This window comes from Piliocolobus tephrosceles, chromosome 10 (assembly GCF_002776525.5).
Source record: "Piliocolobus tephrosceles isolate RC106 chromosome 10, ASM277652v3, whole genome shotgun sequence".
Classification (NCBI taxonomy): Eukaryota; Metazoa; Chordata; class Mammalia; order Primates; family Cercopithecidae; genus Piliocolobus; species Piliocolobus tephrosceles.
The window spans coordinates 104,360,912-104,379,961 of NC_045443.1; the positions used below are offsets into that span (position 1 = coordinate 104,360,912).

Consider the following 19,050-nt stretch of genomic DNA (forward strand, 5'->3'; position numbering starts at 1 on the left):
GAGGCCTCTGTGCCAGGAAGAGCACCAGGAGGTGAGGTGACACCCAGGAGTTCACTTGAGAGAAGATCAGGTGGGGCAAGCAACCTTTCCGAAAAAGGATCGTTTTGTAGTAATAGTTTCTAATGTTATCTGTTTAATACACATGGGATCTTCGTTTTTTGGGACAGGGCCCAATCTTACTATGGTTTCACTGGGATTTAGAGCGGTTCCTGTGCTAGAATCCCACTGTGCAGGCCTGAGAGTCCACCACTGCTGCCACACAAACAGCATCCTGTAGGTTCCCATGATGCAGAGCACAGGGGTATGTGCCAGTGTTTCTGATCTGATTTGGGATTAGGAAAGCCTTGGCGTGCTGTCCATGGTCTCCTTGGCAACAGCCCTTGGTGCCTTCTCCCTTGAGTTCCCAGACACCACCTACGCCCTTCTCCGTCTTTTCTAACTGTTCTTTTGGTTGTGAAGTGGCTGTACTTTTGCTATGTGAGGCATGCCATCCTATGTAGGGGGAAAAGTCCCTCGCTACTCGAATTAGGATCCCTTTTTCTTGACCTCTGAATTGCTGGTTCTCTTTGCATGCTTCAGGCCTAAGCACCTGCCCCAGCTCTCCTTAGCCTCTCACTCACAGAGGAAAAGCAGTTCCCTGTAGCCACCTAGACTCCAGGAAGCAGCCATTGTTGTCATAGCCCCTTCTCCCTGCTGTCTAGGCTTCAGCCTGTCTGTCTCCCTCATAGGAGGCAGCCTCCCACCTAATCCCCTGGGGCTCCACTTTCCAACTGTCAGGGAAGACAGATGGGGAGCAGAAGAATTCATACATTCACACACTCTCCTCCTCGCTGCTCTGGCCATCCTTGTTGACTGGCTCCTGTCCTTGGTGGGGTATCCCTCAGCACAGCAAAGAAATCTTTGTGCTGACTGGCCTGCAGACAGCACAGTGCTGACTGGGAGCTCTCAAAGGGAGCCCATAGCTCCTCTCCTTCCTCCCCTCTGATCCTACTAACAGGGGCTTATTTGCATAGCTGTCTTGGTAACAGAAAAGAATGTAAAAGAAGAAGCACTTCAGAGGCACTTCTCTTACTCCTAATCCTTTCTAGAACTACTTCCCCTCTTCTTGTAGCTACTAACACCTGTTCCTCTGACCTGCACAAAAGCTCCCCTCCCCGCTGCTCTCAATTGGTTTCTCTTGACTCTTTCCTCCACATTCACACCAAGTCCAATTCCTATTCGTGTATCTTCCAGGAGTTCAGCAAATGTGAGCCAAAAAGAAAGACATTCTCTAAATGATAGGCACTAATAATAACCTTTGAAATTGTTGACTTGCTTCCTCTTCAAAAGCCTGCTTTTAGGCTGAAGTTTATAATTGAATTCAACTGTAAAATGTTATTTTTAATAACGTCATTGTATTTTACTTGGCAGTGTTATGCTCTTGGGTTGATGGACTAGGACCTATCACATCTCCATAACTAACAATAAAACTCACTACCATCCATCTGTACATCCATATTTATTTATCTGGACATGCAGTTACTAGTGTATTTGTGTGTGTGACACACACTTACTTTTCTGTATTCCTAGTGTGGCTGTTTCTCATTTTGGGTTTGACTTCCCAAGATATTGTAGATTAGGAACAGAAAGCCAGTATAACCGCATGAGTAAACACCAGCCCAACTCAGCCTATGAAATCTTTTGCATTTCTCCTGTTGAATTCCCTAAGACCAAGATTCAATCTTGCAGAAGTTCAGTGATTCCTCTCCATCAACTCTCATTAATAGCATCTTAAGAAATTTAACTTAAACTATAAACATGACTGATATTGTGTATACGCAACTTCAAGCTAATTTTTACTTTGTGGAATTTCTTTCCCCTCAACAAGTACCCTTTTAATAGCCCCACTTCCCGGATGGAACCTTGTTTGATGAGCAGTACTCCCAGACTGCATCCTACCCCAGTCACTCCCCGCTGGCCAGAGGTGCCCTCCGCCAACACGTGCTACACAAGCCCGTCTGTGCATTCCACGAGGTACGGAAACTCTAGTGACATGTATACACCCCTGACAACGCGCAGGAATTCTGAGTATGAGCACATGCAACACTTTCCTGGCTTTGCTTACATCAACGGCGAGGCCTCTACAGGATGGGCTAAATGACTGCTATCATAGGCATCCATATTTAATATTAATAATAATTATTAATAATAATAAACCCAACACCCATCCCCCAGAAGACTTTATCTCTATACATTGTAACTCATGGGCTATTCCTAAGTGTCCATTTTCCTAATGAACATGAGGATGGGATTCAATGTGGGATGAATAAACTTTAGTTCAGAAACAGGACTTACTAAAAGTCAGCGGGATTGGGTTTCTGTAGCCAAGCCAGACTTGACTGTTTCTATAGAGCACTATCTCGGGCAGGCCATTCTGTGCCTTTTCCCTCTGTTCCATGACTTTGCTTTGTGTTGGCAACCACTTCTAGTAAGCTACTGATTTTCCTGTTGACAAAAATCTCTTTAGTCTTGAAGGATGGATACTGGAGACAGAATGTGGTTTGTGTTCTTGGATGGGCACATAATTTACCAAGAGCATTCACCTTGCCATCTGTCTGTCATCGTACTGTACAAGGAACAGCCCTCAGACGTGTTCTGCACATCCCTTCTTCCTGGTGGTATCATCACTGCTTCCTGGAGCACCAGGGCTAAATGGGGAGCTATCTGGAAACTCTAGATTTTCTGTCATAACCCACATCTGTCACAGTACCTGCATTGTCTTGGAATGTAAGCACTGTCTTGAGGGAAGGAAGAGGTCTGTTCTGTATTGCCTTAAGTTGATTGAGGTTTGTAGGAGACTGGTTCTTCTACATACAAGGATTTGTCTTAAGTTTGCACAATGGCTAGTGTCAGCAAAAGGCAGGAAGGTTTTTTTTTTTTTTAAGTTCTATGAGAATGTGGATTTATGGCATTGAGTATCACACTCAGCTCTGCTGTGTTAACTTTGTGAAACTGGATGGAACAAACTTTAACTTACCAAGCACCAAGTGTGAAAATGACTTTCATGGTTCCTTCATAAAACTATAATAATATCCGACACTTTGATAGAAAAAAATTCAAAGCTGTGCCTTTGAGCCTATACTATACTGTGTATGTGTGGAAATAAAAATGTATTGTACTTTTGGAGAATTTTTTTGTAGGCATTTTTCTGTCAGATTTGTAGTAATTTGTGAGGTTTGTTAGAGATTAATATAGGTTTTCTTTCTGTATTATAAAATGCACCAAGCAATTATGGTGGACCTATTACCCTATGGGTAAGAAATAAATGGAAATATGACATCGGATGTTTTAGCAATTGTTCTGTAAATAAAATCTTTGATCACACCACTCAGTGTGATAATTGTGTCTACAGCTAAAATGGAAATAGTTTTATCTGTACAGTTGTGCAAGATATGAATGGTTTCACACTCAAATAAAAAATATTGAGATGACCTGCTTTCTTCTGACTTTTCATTTGACACGGCCTGTGTGTGTGTGTGTGTGTGTGTGTGTGTGTATAAATAACGTTGTGAATACTTACGGTGTAAGTAGGCAGGGAAAAACTAAGTAGTCTTATATGGCTGTGTTTATCCAGTTCCCCATCATCTTGTCATATAATAATTAAAATGTGTATAAACCACACATCCTGTCCTTGAATAATGATTAAGTAAAAATAGTACCTACAGTCTGATAGAGGTTTGTAGGGGAACAGTTCTTCTACACACAGAGACGTGTCCTAAGTTTGCACAGTGGTTAGTGTCACCCAAAGGCAGGAACCTTTCAGCTCTTATAGGGAATACTATTCTTCAATACCAATACCCTAAGAGGTCCCTTGGTACTTAGTTCATTATACTTTAATGATCACTGGGTGTAAAAGATATTTCAAAGTGCAGTGCTTTAAATGCTAATAAACTTCTGGAACAGAACAGTAACATTACTGAATACTTAATAAGTATTAACAAATTCTTCTCCAGCACTGTATTTTTATTCTGGGGTTGAGAGGAGTGGGGTATCAAAGTACAATGATGGTGTTTTTCTCAAACATTAAGAGTCTAGGATCTATGAGAAGTTCAGAACCACAGATGTCCAGAAATGGGAGTAGTGAGTATGTTAACTAAAAGGCATGAGAACTTGACAATTCAATTTGCATTTTGAAAGATTTATATTTAAAGCCAAGTTCTTACTTGCTATTACGTAATATATTTATACCTGAACATGATTTTTAAGATTAAAATTAAATACAGAACATTCCCTTATATTTAGCTATGTTGTTCCACAAAAAGAAAGCAGATGTTGAATTTCACTTTCTGATGGTCAATTAGTTTGATCTTTTGTCCACAATCCATTAATTGGCTTTCATATAAGGAAAGTAAGGAAAAGGAAGAATGAAATTTTAGATTTAGTCACTGCAAAAAATAAACCTGAGAGTGACCAGACCAGTCTCTCTTACAATTCAAAGCCAGAGCTCCCTAAATAAATGAAAGGGTGTAGGAAGTCAGACTTTTGACTTACTAAGCACAAAAAACTTACCACCAAATTCTTTAGTCAGGTCACGACAGCATAGGACACCCATTTACACATAACAGCCACAAGCTCATTAACTGCACAAATCTTTAGGCAAAACGAGTCATAATCAACAAGGTTCTGAAGCCCATAGAACAGGTCACCTCAGGAACTTTGCAAGGAAGAAAATGTGTGCCTCCCTTTCACAGCACAACCAAGACCCTGGAAAAGAAGGCAGCTTCAGATGAAGGCAAAAGGCCACTGGGCCTCCTCTCCAGAGCACAAGGTGCCTACCTCTTGGGAGCCGAGTAGTACCTATGTTCCCAACTGTTTTAAAACTTTAAACTTTGGAACCGGGAAAGATCTGAATAGGAAAAGACGACAGCTGCTGTGAGCACATGACTCAAATGCACCTTCTTTCCCTCTGATAGCTCCCAGTCAGTCACCAGAACGGGAAATTCGGGCAAGGTTGGCAGCTGGGAGTGGGGCCAGTCACTTGTCAGGGGAAGAACAGAAGAGTCTTGGCAATAAAGGGACCCTCCCCTCTTAGGACTTTTTCTGAAAAGAACTCTGCCAGCTTGAAACTGGCTGAAGTTATGAAGAGCAGCCAGGATGGCTCACCCACATTGCAGGCCTCTGGTGTCCTCAGATTCCATCCTGCTGTGTTCTTTGTCAGGCCTCTAGTACACCCCAGCTCTGGGTAGAAAGAGAATTTGTGGCCCCTCTGAGACTGAAACCCAGGCACAGACCAACCCAAAATGTTTGCCATGGAGTAAGTCCAACCCAAATGGGGGAGGGGAAATTGTGGAAACTGCCATGTGACCTTGAACGGTTCACCTCCCCACTCTGGACCTCAAGCAGGTGTGTTACATGATTATGACATTCCAACTTACAGTCTGCACTGCTGGACCAGGGCTGGCAGAGCTGGATGAGGAGGATGGACGGGCCCTTTAGGGAAAACAAGAAACGGAGAAGACTGGCAGCTGGGCAGTGATTCAGGGAGGCAGCCACAGGAGAGAAGGCACTGGCTCCACCAGCTGGTGCTATAACACAGAGTGAGGCTCATGAGTCCAACCCCATCCTCCCTTGCACAACTCTGGAGAGCAGTGTTTGGCAATTTTCCTCTCTCTTCAAAACTGGCCTTAATATTTGCTTTAAAGTCAAAATGTCTGAAGCGAATCTAGAGAAGGAAAGATAGCAAAAACAAACAGCTATTTTGTTCCAACCTCTTGCACTGCTTAAAGGCAGACTTGCAAGATTAGAAAACAATTAAGGCCGGGCATGGTGGCTCACACCTGTATCCCGGCATACTGGGAGGCCGAGGTGGGTAGATCACTTGAGCTCGAGCTCAGGACTTTGAGACCAGCCTGGGCAATATAGTGAGACCCTATCCCTACAAAAAATTTAAAAATTAGCCAGGTGTGGTGACACATACCTGCAGTCCTAGCTACTCAGGAGGCTGAGGTGGGAGGATCACTTGAGATCGGGTATTTGGGCTTACAGTGAGCTATGAATGGGCCACTGCACTTCAGGCTGGGGGACAGAGACCTGTCTCAATAAATTAATAAAGACAAAAATACTGATGTATATGTCCCACCCACAATGAATAGTGACTTGGAACGTGACCCAGGCATCAGTATTTTCCTAAGCTCCTCAGGTGATTGAATATGCAGTCAAGGTTGAGAAACACGATCCCTTCCACCCTCAAGTTCTAACCTTCAGGGACTACTACTATTCCCTGAACATGTGGCCCAAGTTTCTCTTTTGCAGCATTGTTTGTCCAGAGTGGAGAACCATGCTCTGTGCAAGTACTGGCACTCCACAGTAACCTACACCGTGCATAGTTTTCCCTTAGCTGACAAACCTTTCCCTAAACTGCGCTGTTCTGTTCTCCCTTCAGCTACCCCCACCTCCCTATCACTTTGCCGCCTGCCCTTCTAACCTGGAACTTCTCTGCTTCAGTTCCTTGGCAGCCTCCCAAGCTAAGCCAGCTTGGACACAGTGCTTGGGGCTTCCTCTTGTTCCAAGGAGGTCAGAACCTTTTGTGCTTCACCAGCCTCCTCCCTGAAGCTCTTCCCCCAATCCCCCTCTTGTGTCTCAACCTCCCCCAACCCTGCCGCCGCCCTCTCACCCCCATATTTTGCTGCTGCTGGTGTAGGTGGGACGGAAGACGTGGGCCACAAGAGATGAAGAAAGAGCTGTTGCTAGGAAAGGAGTGTGGGTGAAGAGAGATGGTGGGCGGGAGAAATAGGACTCCCCAGTTATATGCCTCCCTTTCTCATCATAAATGCCTCAAGAGCTAAAACCAGCTGTTTAAAATCTATTATGAAAAATAATGAGGTCTGACCGTGACAGCAGGGGTAAGAGAATCAGCCTTAGAAAGAGTTGAAGTGCTGATACTTGGTATTTATGTCTTCTCCTAGAAAAGAAAAGCCTCTGAGTGAAGTTTAAAAGAGTGAATTCTCAAGGAACTATCAAACTGTGCCCCTGTGAGGGACGGTATCCAGAATGTCTTGGCATATGCTATACCTCTCAGAAACAATAAACTGCAAGATGTCTTAAGAACCAAAATATAGTTGAGGCAGAAGGATGATCTTTAAATGAGAAGTCTGCTACACTCTTTCCTCACCTCACACTCAGGGGCACATTTCTGAAATATATCTGCCTTAATCCACGGAGTCTCCCATTTATTGAAGTCTTCTCTGTACCAGGCACATTAGACTCGCCATGTCTGCTTCTCACAAGTTCCCTGCAACACCAGTGGCATAATCGCTTCTGTTTACAGGTGAAGAAATGGAGACTATGAGCAGCTTAATGCCTTGCTGAAGGTTATAGTTTAAGGGGCAGAGCTGGGATCTGAAAATTACTCCAGGCACAGTGGCTCACACCTATGATCACAGCACTTTGGGAGGCCAAGGAGAAAGGATCACTTGAGGCCAGGAGTTTGAGACCATGGCAACACAGTGAGACTCTGTCTCTCGCTATATATTAATTTTTAAAACACAATAAAAGAAATACTACTCCAGAGCCTGTCTGTGCTTTTTCTACCAAAGCACACTCTTCCTCCTTCCTACTTTTCTTCCCACTCTCCCACCCCTATCCCAACTTCCATTCCCCTCTCCTGAGCAGTTCTGCAGTTTTAAAAATCAACCTTGACTGTGGTAATAGAACTTACTGGGGTGGAAGAGAGTTTCAGAAGTTTTGGGAAATTTTTGTGCTCACAAAATGCAGGCAGTTTCTAAGCTGGGCACCAGATCTTCCCCTAAACCAGAGGTGGCATTCTGCTCACTGTAAATAAATAGCAGACTACCTTTCCCTCTGTCATTTCCCAACGTACATACAAACCAGTGCATTATGTATGACCAAGATTTGGTTATTCTATAGAGAAACAGGAATAAAAGAAAATCAGTAATAATGAAAAAAAATACCAGGTCACAGAGGATTTTTATTACCAGGTCGGAAAAAAAAGCTCTGCAGGGGGGCGTGCAATGAGCCAAGCATTCACTAGAATGAAGTCACTGGGGTGGGGGAGGAGGGAGCATGGAGGAGACTGGCTACCTCTTGCTGTTAAGGTCACTACCCTTTGACAGAGGTGGCCTCTGACCTCAACAGCCCTACAATTCTGTTTTGACTGACCCTGAAACCCATGAAATTCAGATGTAGGCACTGCCCAAAAGTTGAGATAAAGCTGACTAATATGGGAAAAGCTCCCGGTATGTGCCCCCAGCTGAAAGGAGCTGGCAGTTCTTTGGCGGTAGATGCAATTTATTCTGTCCTCCTCCTTTCAGGGAAATGCTAATCCTTCATAGGCAACTCGAGGGGAAGACTAAAATGTGTTGATGATGAATGACAATAATCCTTTGTCCACCGCCACCTCCTCCTAGGGTTGAACCTTAAGAGTTTAATCAAATGTTGGTAAGTAAATTAATGCCTTACTGCAAAAGAGGTGGTGGGAAGAAAGGTTGTGAGAATGTATTTCCTCTGACATGTGAATCTCAATAAACTTAATTGCAAAGGCATCGATATGGGAAGGGGGTACTGAAAGAGTGTTTTAGATTCCTATTTACACACACATACACATAACAGTCACTATCCGAAAACTGTCTTACAGCATGTCAGTGTTAAAATGTTAACTTCAAAGTCTAAAGACCAAAGCAGCGCATTGGAATCACTTTGCTGTTGTTAAAAACAACAGCAGCAACATCAAAAGTCATGCATTTGTGCATCCATAGGAACAGCAAGATGTTTAGCCCTGAATCTTCACATCTTTCTAAGGAAGGTTGCATTTTTCATTCCAGTTCAGCTAACATTTTAGTGGCTACTCCATGCCAGGTCCGCCTTGCTGGACACTTTGACAGCCATCTCTTTTAACCCTTCCAACTTACTGCAAAGTAGGTATAATTATGCTCATTACGTTGAGAAAAATCGGTGCTCAAAGACGGCAAGTGATTTATCCCTGTACACCCAGAGTTAAAATTCAAACTAGAGTCGTTTGGCTTCAGGTTTTCCTGTTAGATACAAAAAATTGCTTGCCAGAAGGGTTTCAAGGAATTTGACAAATGATCGGCTTCTGAGACTCACACAGTGAGTCAGGGCTAAAAACCAGGTTTTCCAGTTCTCAGTTCGGGTTCTTTCACCACATTACAGCATTGCCACCCAAAGCGCTGGTTTTCCCAAGAGGTGTTTGGATGGGATTCCAAGTCAGCGACATGTAAATAGGTCTGACCCACATTCCTGCTCTTGGGTAAATAAAAACTCCTAAAGGGCAGAGCCCATTTTGTGTGCTTAATCTAAGAGTCCCACTGTGGGTAGCCAATCAATATTAAACAACTAGAGGGACATTTGCCTAGGACTAACGGCATGGACTCAATTTAAGCAATCAGAATACAGTGAATATTACTGAGGAACCTCATAAAGGTGCTGAAAGGCTGAATCAAGTAAATTTTTAAGAGTTGGAAAAAAAAAAAAACCCTTGAAGTCATCTAGTCCAACTCTAATTTTATGAGATAGAGATAAAATAATGTGCATAAAGATGTGAAGACAGTCAGCAACAGACTCTCCCTTCCTGTCTCCCAATTCTATTTAATTTTATGTCATACAGCATTGTAAGGTAACGTTTTCAGGAATGCAACATGTTGTAAGTTGAAGTTGGACTGGCTGGTTATAGAGTCATCATTGATTATGAAACATCTCTCCCATTTAACTTTTCCTTTCCCACTGACCTCTAAGAAATCTCCATTGCTGGCTTTCAAGTTCAACCAAGCTGGTATCATTTCTCAACAAGCATCTTGTTAATTTTGGCCTCCTGACCTTTTCTCACAGCATTTCCCACTGTCTTGGAGCCCTCTATGCTCTCTCTACCATCCCTCTTTATAGATCACCTCCTTCAAGAAGACTACTCTGACTACTCTCCTTCCCATTCATGTTTATCTTGCTTTGATTTACACAGTACTATGCTCACTTTGTTTTTTCCTATCAGTAAAAAAGATCACTGTATTATTTGGTTGTTTCTTATATTCCCAAAGGACAGAATCAATTATTTCTACTTTTTAAAATTTTTTATGGTATCTAAGACAACGCTGTGCTCCAGTGAGCACTAAATATGGGTTAAAGGATAAAACTATGTTAAGTAACTTTGCTATCAAAGGAAGATTACATTCTTTTTTCTTTTTTTTTTTTTTTTTGAGACAGTGAGTCTCGCTCTGTCACCTAGGCTGGAGAGCAATGGCATGATCTTGCCTCACTGCGACCTCTGCCTTCCAGGTTCAAGAGATTCTCCTGCCTCAGCCTCCCAAGTAGCTGGGATTACAGGCATGCACCACCACGCCCAGCTAACTTATTTTTTTTTTTTTTTTTTTTTTTTTTTTTTTTTGAGACAGAGTCTTGCTCTGCCGCCCAGGCTGGAGTGCAGTGGCCGGATCTCAGCTCACTGCAAGCTCCGCCTCCCGGGTTCACACCATTCTCCTGTCTCAACCTCCCAAGTAGCTGGGACTACAGGCGCCCACCTCGTCACCCGGCTAGTTTTTTGTATTTTCTATTAGAGACGGGGTTTCACCGTGTTAGCCAGGATGGTCTTGATCTCCTGACCTCGTGATCCGCCCGTCTCGGCCTCCCAAAGTGCTGGGATTACAGGCTTGAGCCACCGCGCCCGGCCACGCCCAGCTAATTTTTGTATTTTCAGTAGAGATGGGGATTCACCATGTTGGCCAGGTTGGTCTCGAACTCCTGACTTCAAGAGATCCGCCTGCCTTGGCCTCCTGAAGTGCTCGGATTACAGGCACGAGCCACCGCGCTCGGCTGAGACAGAATTCTTGGTAAAAAATGAAATAAAAATAACTTTTTTTTTTTTTTGAGACGTAGTTTCGCTCTTGTTGTCCAGGCTGGAGTGCAATGGCGCGATCTCGGCTCACTGCAACCTCCGCTTCCCGGGTTCAAGCAATTCTCCTGTCTCAGTCTCCTGAGTAGCTGGGATTACAGGCATGAACCACCAAACCCGGCTAATTTTGTATTTTTTTTTTTTTTTTTTTTAGTAGAGACGGGGTTTCTCCATGTTGGTCAGGCTGGTCTCGAACTCCTGACCTCAGGTGATCCACCCACCTTGGCCTCTCAAAGTGCTGGGATTACAGGCATGAGCCACCACGCGTGGCCAAAAAAAACTTTCATATCGTCAAGTTATTTCTCAAAGACTAATGAGATACATGAACATGAGTTTGGGGGTCTATCAAAAAACCAATTCAGTGGTAGATACTCTATCAAAATATTGATCCAGTGGTTCTCAATACTAGCTGCTTATTCAAATCAACTGAGAAGCTTTTAAAACTACCAGTATCCAGATTTCACCACAGATCAACTGAATCAGAATCTTTGGAGGTATGCCCAAGGGATGATTTGCACATATCATATTGATATTTGATTTGCACATATTGATTTTTCACATCCCCACTCTTTTTTTTTTTTGAGATGGAGTCTTGCTCTATCACCCAGGCTGGAGTGCAGTGGCCGGATCTCAGCTCACTGCAAGCTCTGCCTCCCAGGTTCACGCCAGTCTCCTGTCTCAGCCTCCTGTGTAGCTGGGACTACAGGCGCCCACCACCTCGCCCGGCTAGTTTTTTTTTTTTTGTATTTTTTTAGTAGAGACGGGGTTTCACCGTGTTAGCCAGGATGGTCTCGATCTCTTTAACTCGTGATCCACCCATCTCGGCCTCCCAAAGTGCTGGGATTACAGGCTTGAGCCACCGCGCCCGGCCATCCCCACTCTTATTAATAGGTTTTTCTAAAGAATGAGCATATTTAAAGGTGGTTTTGTTTTTCTGAGAATCACAAAATTTTAGAACTGAAAAATTTAGAACTGAAATTATATCTGGATCAATCCCTTAGTTTAACAGCTAAGGACACTGTGGGACAATCCAGCTATTATTTCAGTTCTAAATTTCTAAACCTCAAGAAAAGTTGAGTGAGTGGCCTCACATAGCGAGGTGGTGGTTGCTGAGTGACAAATCATATCTTGAATTAGTGGAATTCTCTGAACTCCAATTCTGGAGCTGTAGCCAATAGACCAAGCTGCTAAGGCTTTAAATTTCTGCTTTCTCCTAAAGAAAATGTATTCTAAGTATTACAACAGTTGAATTTTAAAAGCTGTTAGCACCAGGTACTCATTAAAGACCTTCAATTTGGCACATTCCAACTAGCCCATTGTCATGGCAAGAGGAAATGCCACAGCAGGATATATCAAAGTCCAAAATAAATGACTAGTATCTATTTGCAGGCTTTTTCATTGGCCCTAACATGAAAGTCCATAATATTTCATGTTATCAGAGCCCAGGGTGCTTCTAGCCCTTAACTATACCACTTATTAGCAAACTTCTTTGCTTATGAGCCAGCTAATCAATACTCTGAACTTCCCTTTTCTCTGTAAAAAAGAAAATGTGCTTCTTATTGACCTTGCAATTTCAGCTATAGCAAGGATTAAACCAAATAATCTACGTGAAGATATTTAAAGAATTTAAGAGCTCTGTCCATAGATATATATAGGATTACTATATTACTGCTTCTAAGAGCAACGACTTGTGAAAAAATATTTGTTGCTTTGATTACCAAGGCTCTAAATCTTAATTCCTTGCTATCATGCCACTCAAGCATCACCAGGAAGTGGAGTCAGAACACGACGAGAGCCTCTAGTCCCTGAAAGTATCCCATAACTAATATTCAAGGAGGTAAAGTGATGCAGTGACCTAGGACTCAGCTAGTCTCGGCTCCATTCCCAGAGTCTGCTTGTAACTATTGACCTTGGACAAGCCACTTAATTTTTCTGGAACCAGAGTCTCGTCAGTGGTCAAAAGATGACTTGAATTAGAGTGAAAGATCCCTTTGAGTTATAAAATCAGAATATGAACATTTAATTAAAATTACTAAAGTACAACTTCCCAAGTCATTAATTCATCTGTTTTTACATTTTTAAAATCTCTTTTTTAGAAGTACAGAGTTGGAGCCTAAAAACATAGCCTATTTCTGGCAAACAGACATTTCAAAGACATGTGTCTGAAATGTCAGAGACCTTCTAAAAATTCTAAAGAGAAACATCTCTACGGAAATAAGATACTTTGTGCTTGTTTAATATCCTCTCTGGGAGACCCTTGCTCCAAAAATAAATATATGGATATCCCCAAAGCACTTAATACTGTACTGGACACAGAGTAGGCACCCAAATACTTTGTTAACAGCTCTCAGTTTGAGTCCCAGTTCTTGTTACTTAACTCGTCTGACCCTGTTTTCTTATCTATAAAGCGGGAACAATACCTTCCCCAATGATCCATTGAGATTAGAAGTATTAAAACGTTCTGTAAACTGTTAAAAACAATCGCAAGATGTTACTATTAGCTTAGGAATTCAGCTAACTATTCCATGACCTTACTAAAATGTGCCTTTTGGAGAGATGGATTAAAATCTTTCTGACTTAATTTATTACAGAGCACCTAACCCAATGCCTGACTCAACAAATATGCTCAATAAATGTTTGCTGAATGGAAAGTACAAAAGTACAGAAAGACTAAAAGCTCCATAAACTCAGGTCCCATGTTCGTTCTTATTTCAAAATTCCCAGCATCTAGCAGAATATCTAGCACAGCATAGAAGAAATTCAATCATTAGATGAATAAACTTTTGCCCCCTCTAGTTCCTCTTTAGCACAGCTCAAGAGGGAGAGACTGGTAGGGGAGACATCAAGGATGGCTACGGGTAAAGGCTTTTTGGAATGGAAAACTTGAAATTACTTGGAGAATTCATCCACTCTCCATCAAAAAAAGCTTGGGAGAGCAGAAAGAGCACAGGCTCTGAGTTCAAATTCAATTTCCAAAAATCTGCAATTTTGATAAATTAACCAATTACCCTCTCCAAGACTCAGTTTCCTCATCTTAAAATGAGAATAACTCATATGGGTGCTCACTAGAATGGAAGCTCCACGAAGGCAGGGACTTTACTTTGGGCCCACTGTATCCACACTGCATTTAACAGTGCCTGGGGCACAACACAGGCTCTCAAATATTTGTTGAATGAATGTGTATGAAATTGATAGAGCTAACACTGCTGAAGTATTAACAGAGTGCCTGACAACGTAATTACCACTGGGGCAATGGGAACCTTTGTCAGCACCTCCACCGCTACTGTATCGGTATTACTACAGTTCCTGGTGGTCGGAGAGCAGCCACTTCGCGGGGTAAGGCCTGGTTTCAAACCTCGACTTTCCCATTCTCTAGCCGTGTGACTTAGGATAAATGACTTAAAACTATTCGGGTTCCTTTTTATTTCCACAAAAATTTGTGTTGGGAGAATTAGAGGATATGGGCAAATCACCTAAGAGAGTCTGGAGCCCCGGTGGCACGAGATGTATGCTAGAGATTAGTATTAAGGCAGAAAATCGCCGAGTCCTCTTTTATACAGATAACTGCCTTCGATTATTTCCCACATTACTGTAGCTGAGTACATAAGAATGCAAACAAGGGAGGAAGGAATTTCCGAGACCGAAACCGCTAAATGAGAAAAGGGAATGAAACCGGTGCTTGACAGTTCCCACCAAGGCATGGCAGTTTCCGCGACCGTCAGCCAGTCCAGCCAGCCCAGCCAGCCCAGCCAGCCAAGGCTGGAGCAGGAGAGTCAGCGGCGTAAGGAACTACACCGAAGCAGAGGCTTACACCCTCTCTCTAACGGTCTCCCCGCCGCTGGCCTCAGGCGGCCGCCAGACTCCCGTTTCCGGCCTTCGCGGTACCACAGTTCCCAGCATGCCCTTGGCGGGAAGTCTTTCCGGCTGGATGACTACTAATCCCAGCATGCCATTCGGCACTCCAGTAAATTAGATGGAAGAGCGGGATAACCCCCTTGCATGCAGGGAATTGCAGTCCATTTAGCGGCTGGTTCATAGATGGGCGGGGAAGAGCCGGGTTGCTCTTGTCCGCTGAGAATGATTCATAGAGGGGGGTCAGGAAAGAACGGTTCAGTCTGTGAAAGCCCCCTTAAAAGACTGGACACTTCTCCGAAGGAGGGACAAGCAGGAGAGCAAGCAGGACCTTGGGCCTGACTCCGCCTCGGTCCGCTAGCCAGGCCTCGACCAAGTCCTGGGCCTTGTCGGGGGTGGCCCGTGAGGCGCCGGTTGCTGGGGGAGCGGTGACGTCGCGGGGTGAAAGTTGAGGGGCGGTGACGTCGGGCGGGCCCGGGCGGAGGCTGGCGGGTTGGAGGCAGGAGGGAGGGAGGGAAGGAGGGAAGGAAGGAAGCTGGGAAGGAGCGAGCGGGGGCGCGAGGCGTTTACCTGGAGGCAGCGGCTTGGGCGCGCAGAGCGGCCGCGGCTCCCCCGCACCTGCGGCCATGGATGAGGAGCGCGCCCTCTACATCGTCCGGGCCGGCGAAGCGGGGGCTATCGAGCGGGTCCTGAGGGATTACAGCGACAAGGTAAAGAGTCCTGGCCCCGGGCGTGCGGTATCGCACCCCCGGGCCGCCCTCCGTGCTTGCACATCGCATCCTTCCCCACCCCCTTCATTCCGGGGATGCGCATTGCTCTCCCCCGAAAACGTTTCCGGCTTGGGCATGCGTGTTTGTGCCCCCAGCCTTTTCCATCCGTGCATCCTGCATCCCACTATCCCTACTCTAGCGCCCACTCCTCTGATTCCTGGCCCAGCAGCTTGACCTCCGGTCCTCCTTTCAAGCGTGCAAGTCACACCCCCGGAATCCATAGATGTGCATCTGTGCCCCGTGCCTCACTCCTGGATGCATAAATGCATGCGAGGCTTCCTCACCTGTATGGTATAAAAATACATGCTTCCCTGCATAAACACGGCCCTTGACATGTATAAAACGTATCAGCAACGATGGCAGTTCTTTCTATACCTTTAGCACTGTACGGTTTTCAAGGCATTGATGTTTCATCAATGGTCTCCTTTGATCCTCAGAGTGTTTATAGGGTAGATGGTATCATCCTCCCCATTTTATAGATGAGGAAACCGAGGTGCAAAGAGCTGAAATCACGCCCAAGGTCATGGACATATAATGTTGTAAGTGGGTGGAGAATGTAACTCCTAATGATACCTATTATTTGTATCGCATTAACAGCTTTCCTATCCATTATCTCATTTAATCTTAGAACAATCCTGTGAGGTATTATCTGCATTTTGCAGTTGAGACTCTAGATTGGTTAAGTAACTTGCCCAAGGTCATAGTTGGAGCTGGTATTCCAGTTTAGTTCTTTCCACTTTACAACTCTGCTGTAAAAAATTATCTTATTATAAATCCCAGTCACTTCTCTAAACCTCTTTCTAAGAACCGTTAGCTCTTCATTACTTTTCCTTCCAGGAATTTTACATGCTTGCTTCAAAAGATAGCCTACCACACCTTTATCCTTTGGTTTAGAAGACTGGTTTATAGGAATGACTGGCGACTCCCTTCTGTGAAAACAAACCCAACACTAAGTCACAACCTAACTGTTAATGTTTTTCTTTCCTTTGCCCCCGTACATCATCTCCCCTTCAGTGTTTGCTTTGTGCCCGCCACGGCATCCATCCACTTTGTATTATTGACAATTTGTGTCTTATTTTTGAATATTTTCCACCCAGGGCAGAAATGGCATGCTGGCGGCTGAATTCCCGTTTAATCTTCCCAGCAACCCTGTGAGGAGAGTGATGGGTATTCCCCAATTCACAAATGATAAAATTTAGGATGATAATGTGGTCCCAAGTCCACACAGCCCCTGAGAGATAGAGCTGAGATTTGAATTTAGGTGGTTCAACTCCAAGTCCAGCGCTCTTTCTACCGTACTGTGTTACTTTCCTTGGGAGGATACACAGGTTCTCTCTATTCATATCTTAGCTCCTTCACTTTCTGATATGCTTTACTGTTGAACATGTCTGCCTAATTTAGGAATAACTCATTTAATGCATAGTTGTACATATTGTGGAGATTACAGTGATTTAACTCGATTTATTACTGCTTTCCAGAAAAGGCATGAGGCAGCTTCAAACGATTTTCAGAAGCAAGAAATACAACAGAGCACTTGGCCATTTGTTGAATCAACTAATGTTTATTTAGCACTTATTATATGCCAGATACCCAGCAATAAATAGGAATTTGTTTCTGTGGGGAGGAAGGAGGAAAAACCTTCAACTGGTTATAATCACCTTCTTTAATATTTCTCCTTCCGTTTATGGCTAAACTAATTAGACTCTAGATTTGCTTCCTCCAATTTATCTCTTCTCGTTGGTCTCCCTCCAGATTGGTATCTGCTTACCACTCCTGGCCAGGTGCTGTCAGAACTTAAAACCTGAACATCTCCAGCTCCCCTTTTGTATTGCGAATGTTTTTAAGGTTGTTTTGCATGGTGTGTCTTGCTTAAGGTGGTATCTGAAGTGTTTCAGAAAATTCCCAAACACTTGTAATTTTAGGATCAAGCCTGAGAGTGCTCTGACTAGATGTGAATTGGGTCAGTTAGCTCTTTCAGAAGAAAGCACTCCCTTCTTTTTCCTTTTTGGAGATAGGGTGTGTATCTGTCGCCCAGGCTGGAGTGCACTGGTGTGATCATGGCTCACTGCAGCCTCCATCTCCTCCCTGCTGCCCCTCCTGCTGCCCCTCCCAAGTAGCCGGACTACAGGTGTGTGCCACAGCACTGGGCTAACTTTTTAAATTCATTTTTTGTAGAGATGGGGTCTCACTATGTTGCCTGGGCTGCTCTCAAACTGCTGGGCTCAAGCAGTGCTCTCACCTTGGCCTCCCAGAGTGCTGGGATTATAGGTGTAAGCTACTGTGCCTGGCCAGAAATCTCTCATATTTAATACTGACTATAGTAGGGCTGATTATAGTATAAAGAAAATGGCAGAGCATCATACTGCAGTGAGGTTGTGCCCCTCAAAGGGAGAGATTTTGAGAGCAGATGAATAGGAAGTGAATGTATGATCACAGTGGTTCAGGCAGTAAGAATGGGGAGGTGGAATTAAATTGCCCAGCTCTGTGGTATACGGAATTTGGAACCCTCAAAAAAATAGTTGGGTACCATATACTTGAGTTTCCTTGTCTGGAAAAATGAATTTGAGAAATATTTGGATTATGAGGTGATCATAGGGCACCGAGGAGTCCAACAGAGAGAAATGAATACTGTAGACAGAGACTGGCTCATTGTTTGGCAGAGTAGTGGAGAGGTTCCTTATGCTACCTTATTTCTCTAATAAAGCCAGTCCTTGAAAGGAGGCAGTCAAATATAGTGGAAAGGTGGTGGGATGTGGCATCAGATAAACTTGGTCCAAATCCCAACTCTGCCATTTATTAGCTTTATGACTATGGATAAATTATGTTAAGCCTGTGAATCTCAGTTGCCTTATCTGTAAAATAAGGATAATATCACTATTTTCTTAAATTATTGTGAGGATTACATTAAATGAAACATAATGCCAACACTGGGCACAATGCAGCTAGGAAGCACTCAGTAAGTTAGAATTATAATAACCAGGGTACCTAAGAGGTGTGGCCAGAGCCAGCTTGGCCACCGATCCTCAACTTAATGGCTGTGTGGCCCTAAGATGAGTTACTTAACTTTGCTGTGGCTTAGTTTCCTCATCTGCCAAATGGAAATAATAATAGTAACTATATCATAGGCTTGTTATCAGGATTAAATGGGTTACATGTGTAAAGCATACAGAACAGTGCCTGCCACTGAGGAGGCGCTCCATAACTGTTAGCTTTGAACAAAAAAATTAAACATGGCATGAGGTGGCATAGCACAATATTAAAATTTGGAAACAATGCTCCATTCTTCCCCTTCTTTTTCTAATGGGTAGCAAAATACCTTGTACCACTTTCCGAGATACCTGTCGGGCTCCAGGAAACATCTAATTTCTACTATGTTATATATATAGACTCTCATTTCCAAACCTTCTTGCTTCATTCACCGACCTTTGTTATCTTGGAGAGAGGAAAGATCTATCTATCCCGGAAAGAATGAAACTTGTCTGTTTGTCAAGGGCATAACAGAGCATAGGTCTCAGCATAGGCAAGTTTTTT

General features: G+C 43.7%; 2 protein-coding genes and 1 long non-coding RNA gene across 5 annotated transcripts in view; 2 read left to right on the forward strand and 1 right to left on the reverse strand.

Moving 5' to 3' along the window:
• RFX4 (regulatory factor X4) overlaps positions 1–3,470 on the forward strand; it is a 179,150-nt gene extending 175,680 nt beyond the window's left edge. For 2 of the 3 annotated variants that reach the window (XM_023194451.3, XM_023194372.3), the window contains exon 18: positions 1,868–3,470. In XM_023194451.3, the coding sequence (XP_023050219.1) occupies positions 1,868–2,140 (273 nt within the window). In that variant the 3' untranslated portion in view covers positions 2,141–3,470. The remainder of the gene's footprint in view (positions 1–1,867) is intronic. The other variant, XM_023194531.2, reaches the window with a different exon arrangement.
• Positions 1–15,539, reverse strand: part of LOC111528398 — a 275,213-nt gene extending 259,674 nt beyond the window's left edge. Inside the window, exon 1 of the long non-coding RNA XR_002726974.3 lies at positions 15,320–15,539. This is a non-coding gene — a long non-coding RNA (uncharacterized LOC111528398). The remainder of the gene's footprint in view (positions 1–15,319) is intronic.
• RIC8B (RIC8 guanine nucleotide exchange factor B) overlaps positions 14,823–19,050 on the forward strand; it is a 122,376-nt gene continuing 118,148 nt past the window's right edge. The window contains exon 1 of the mRNA XM_026454622.1: positions 14,823–15,459. Coding sequence (XP_026310407.1) covers positions 15,376–15,459 — 84 coding nt within the window. The 5' untranslated portion in view covers positions 14,823–15,375. The remainder of the gene's footprint in view (positions 15,460–19,050) is intronic.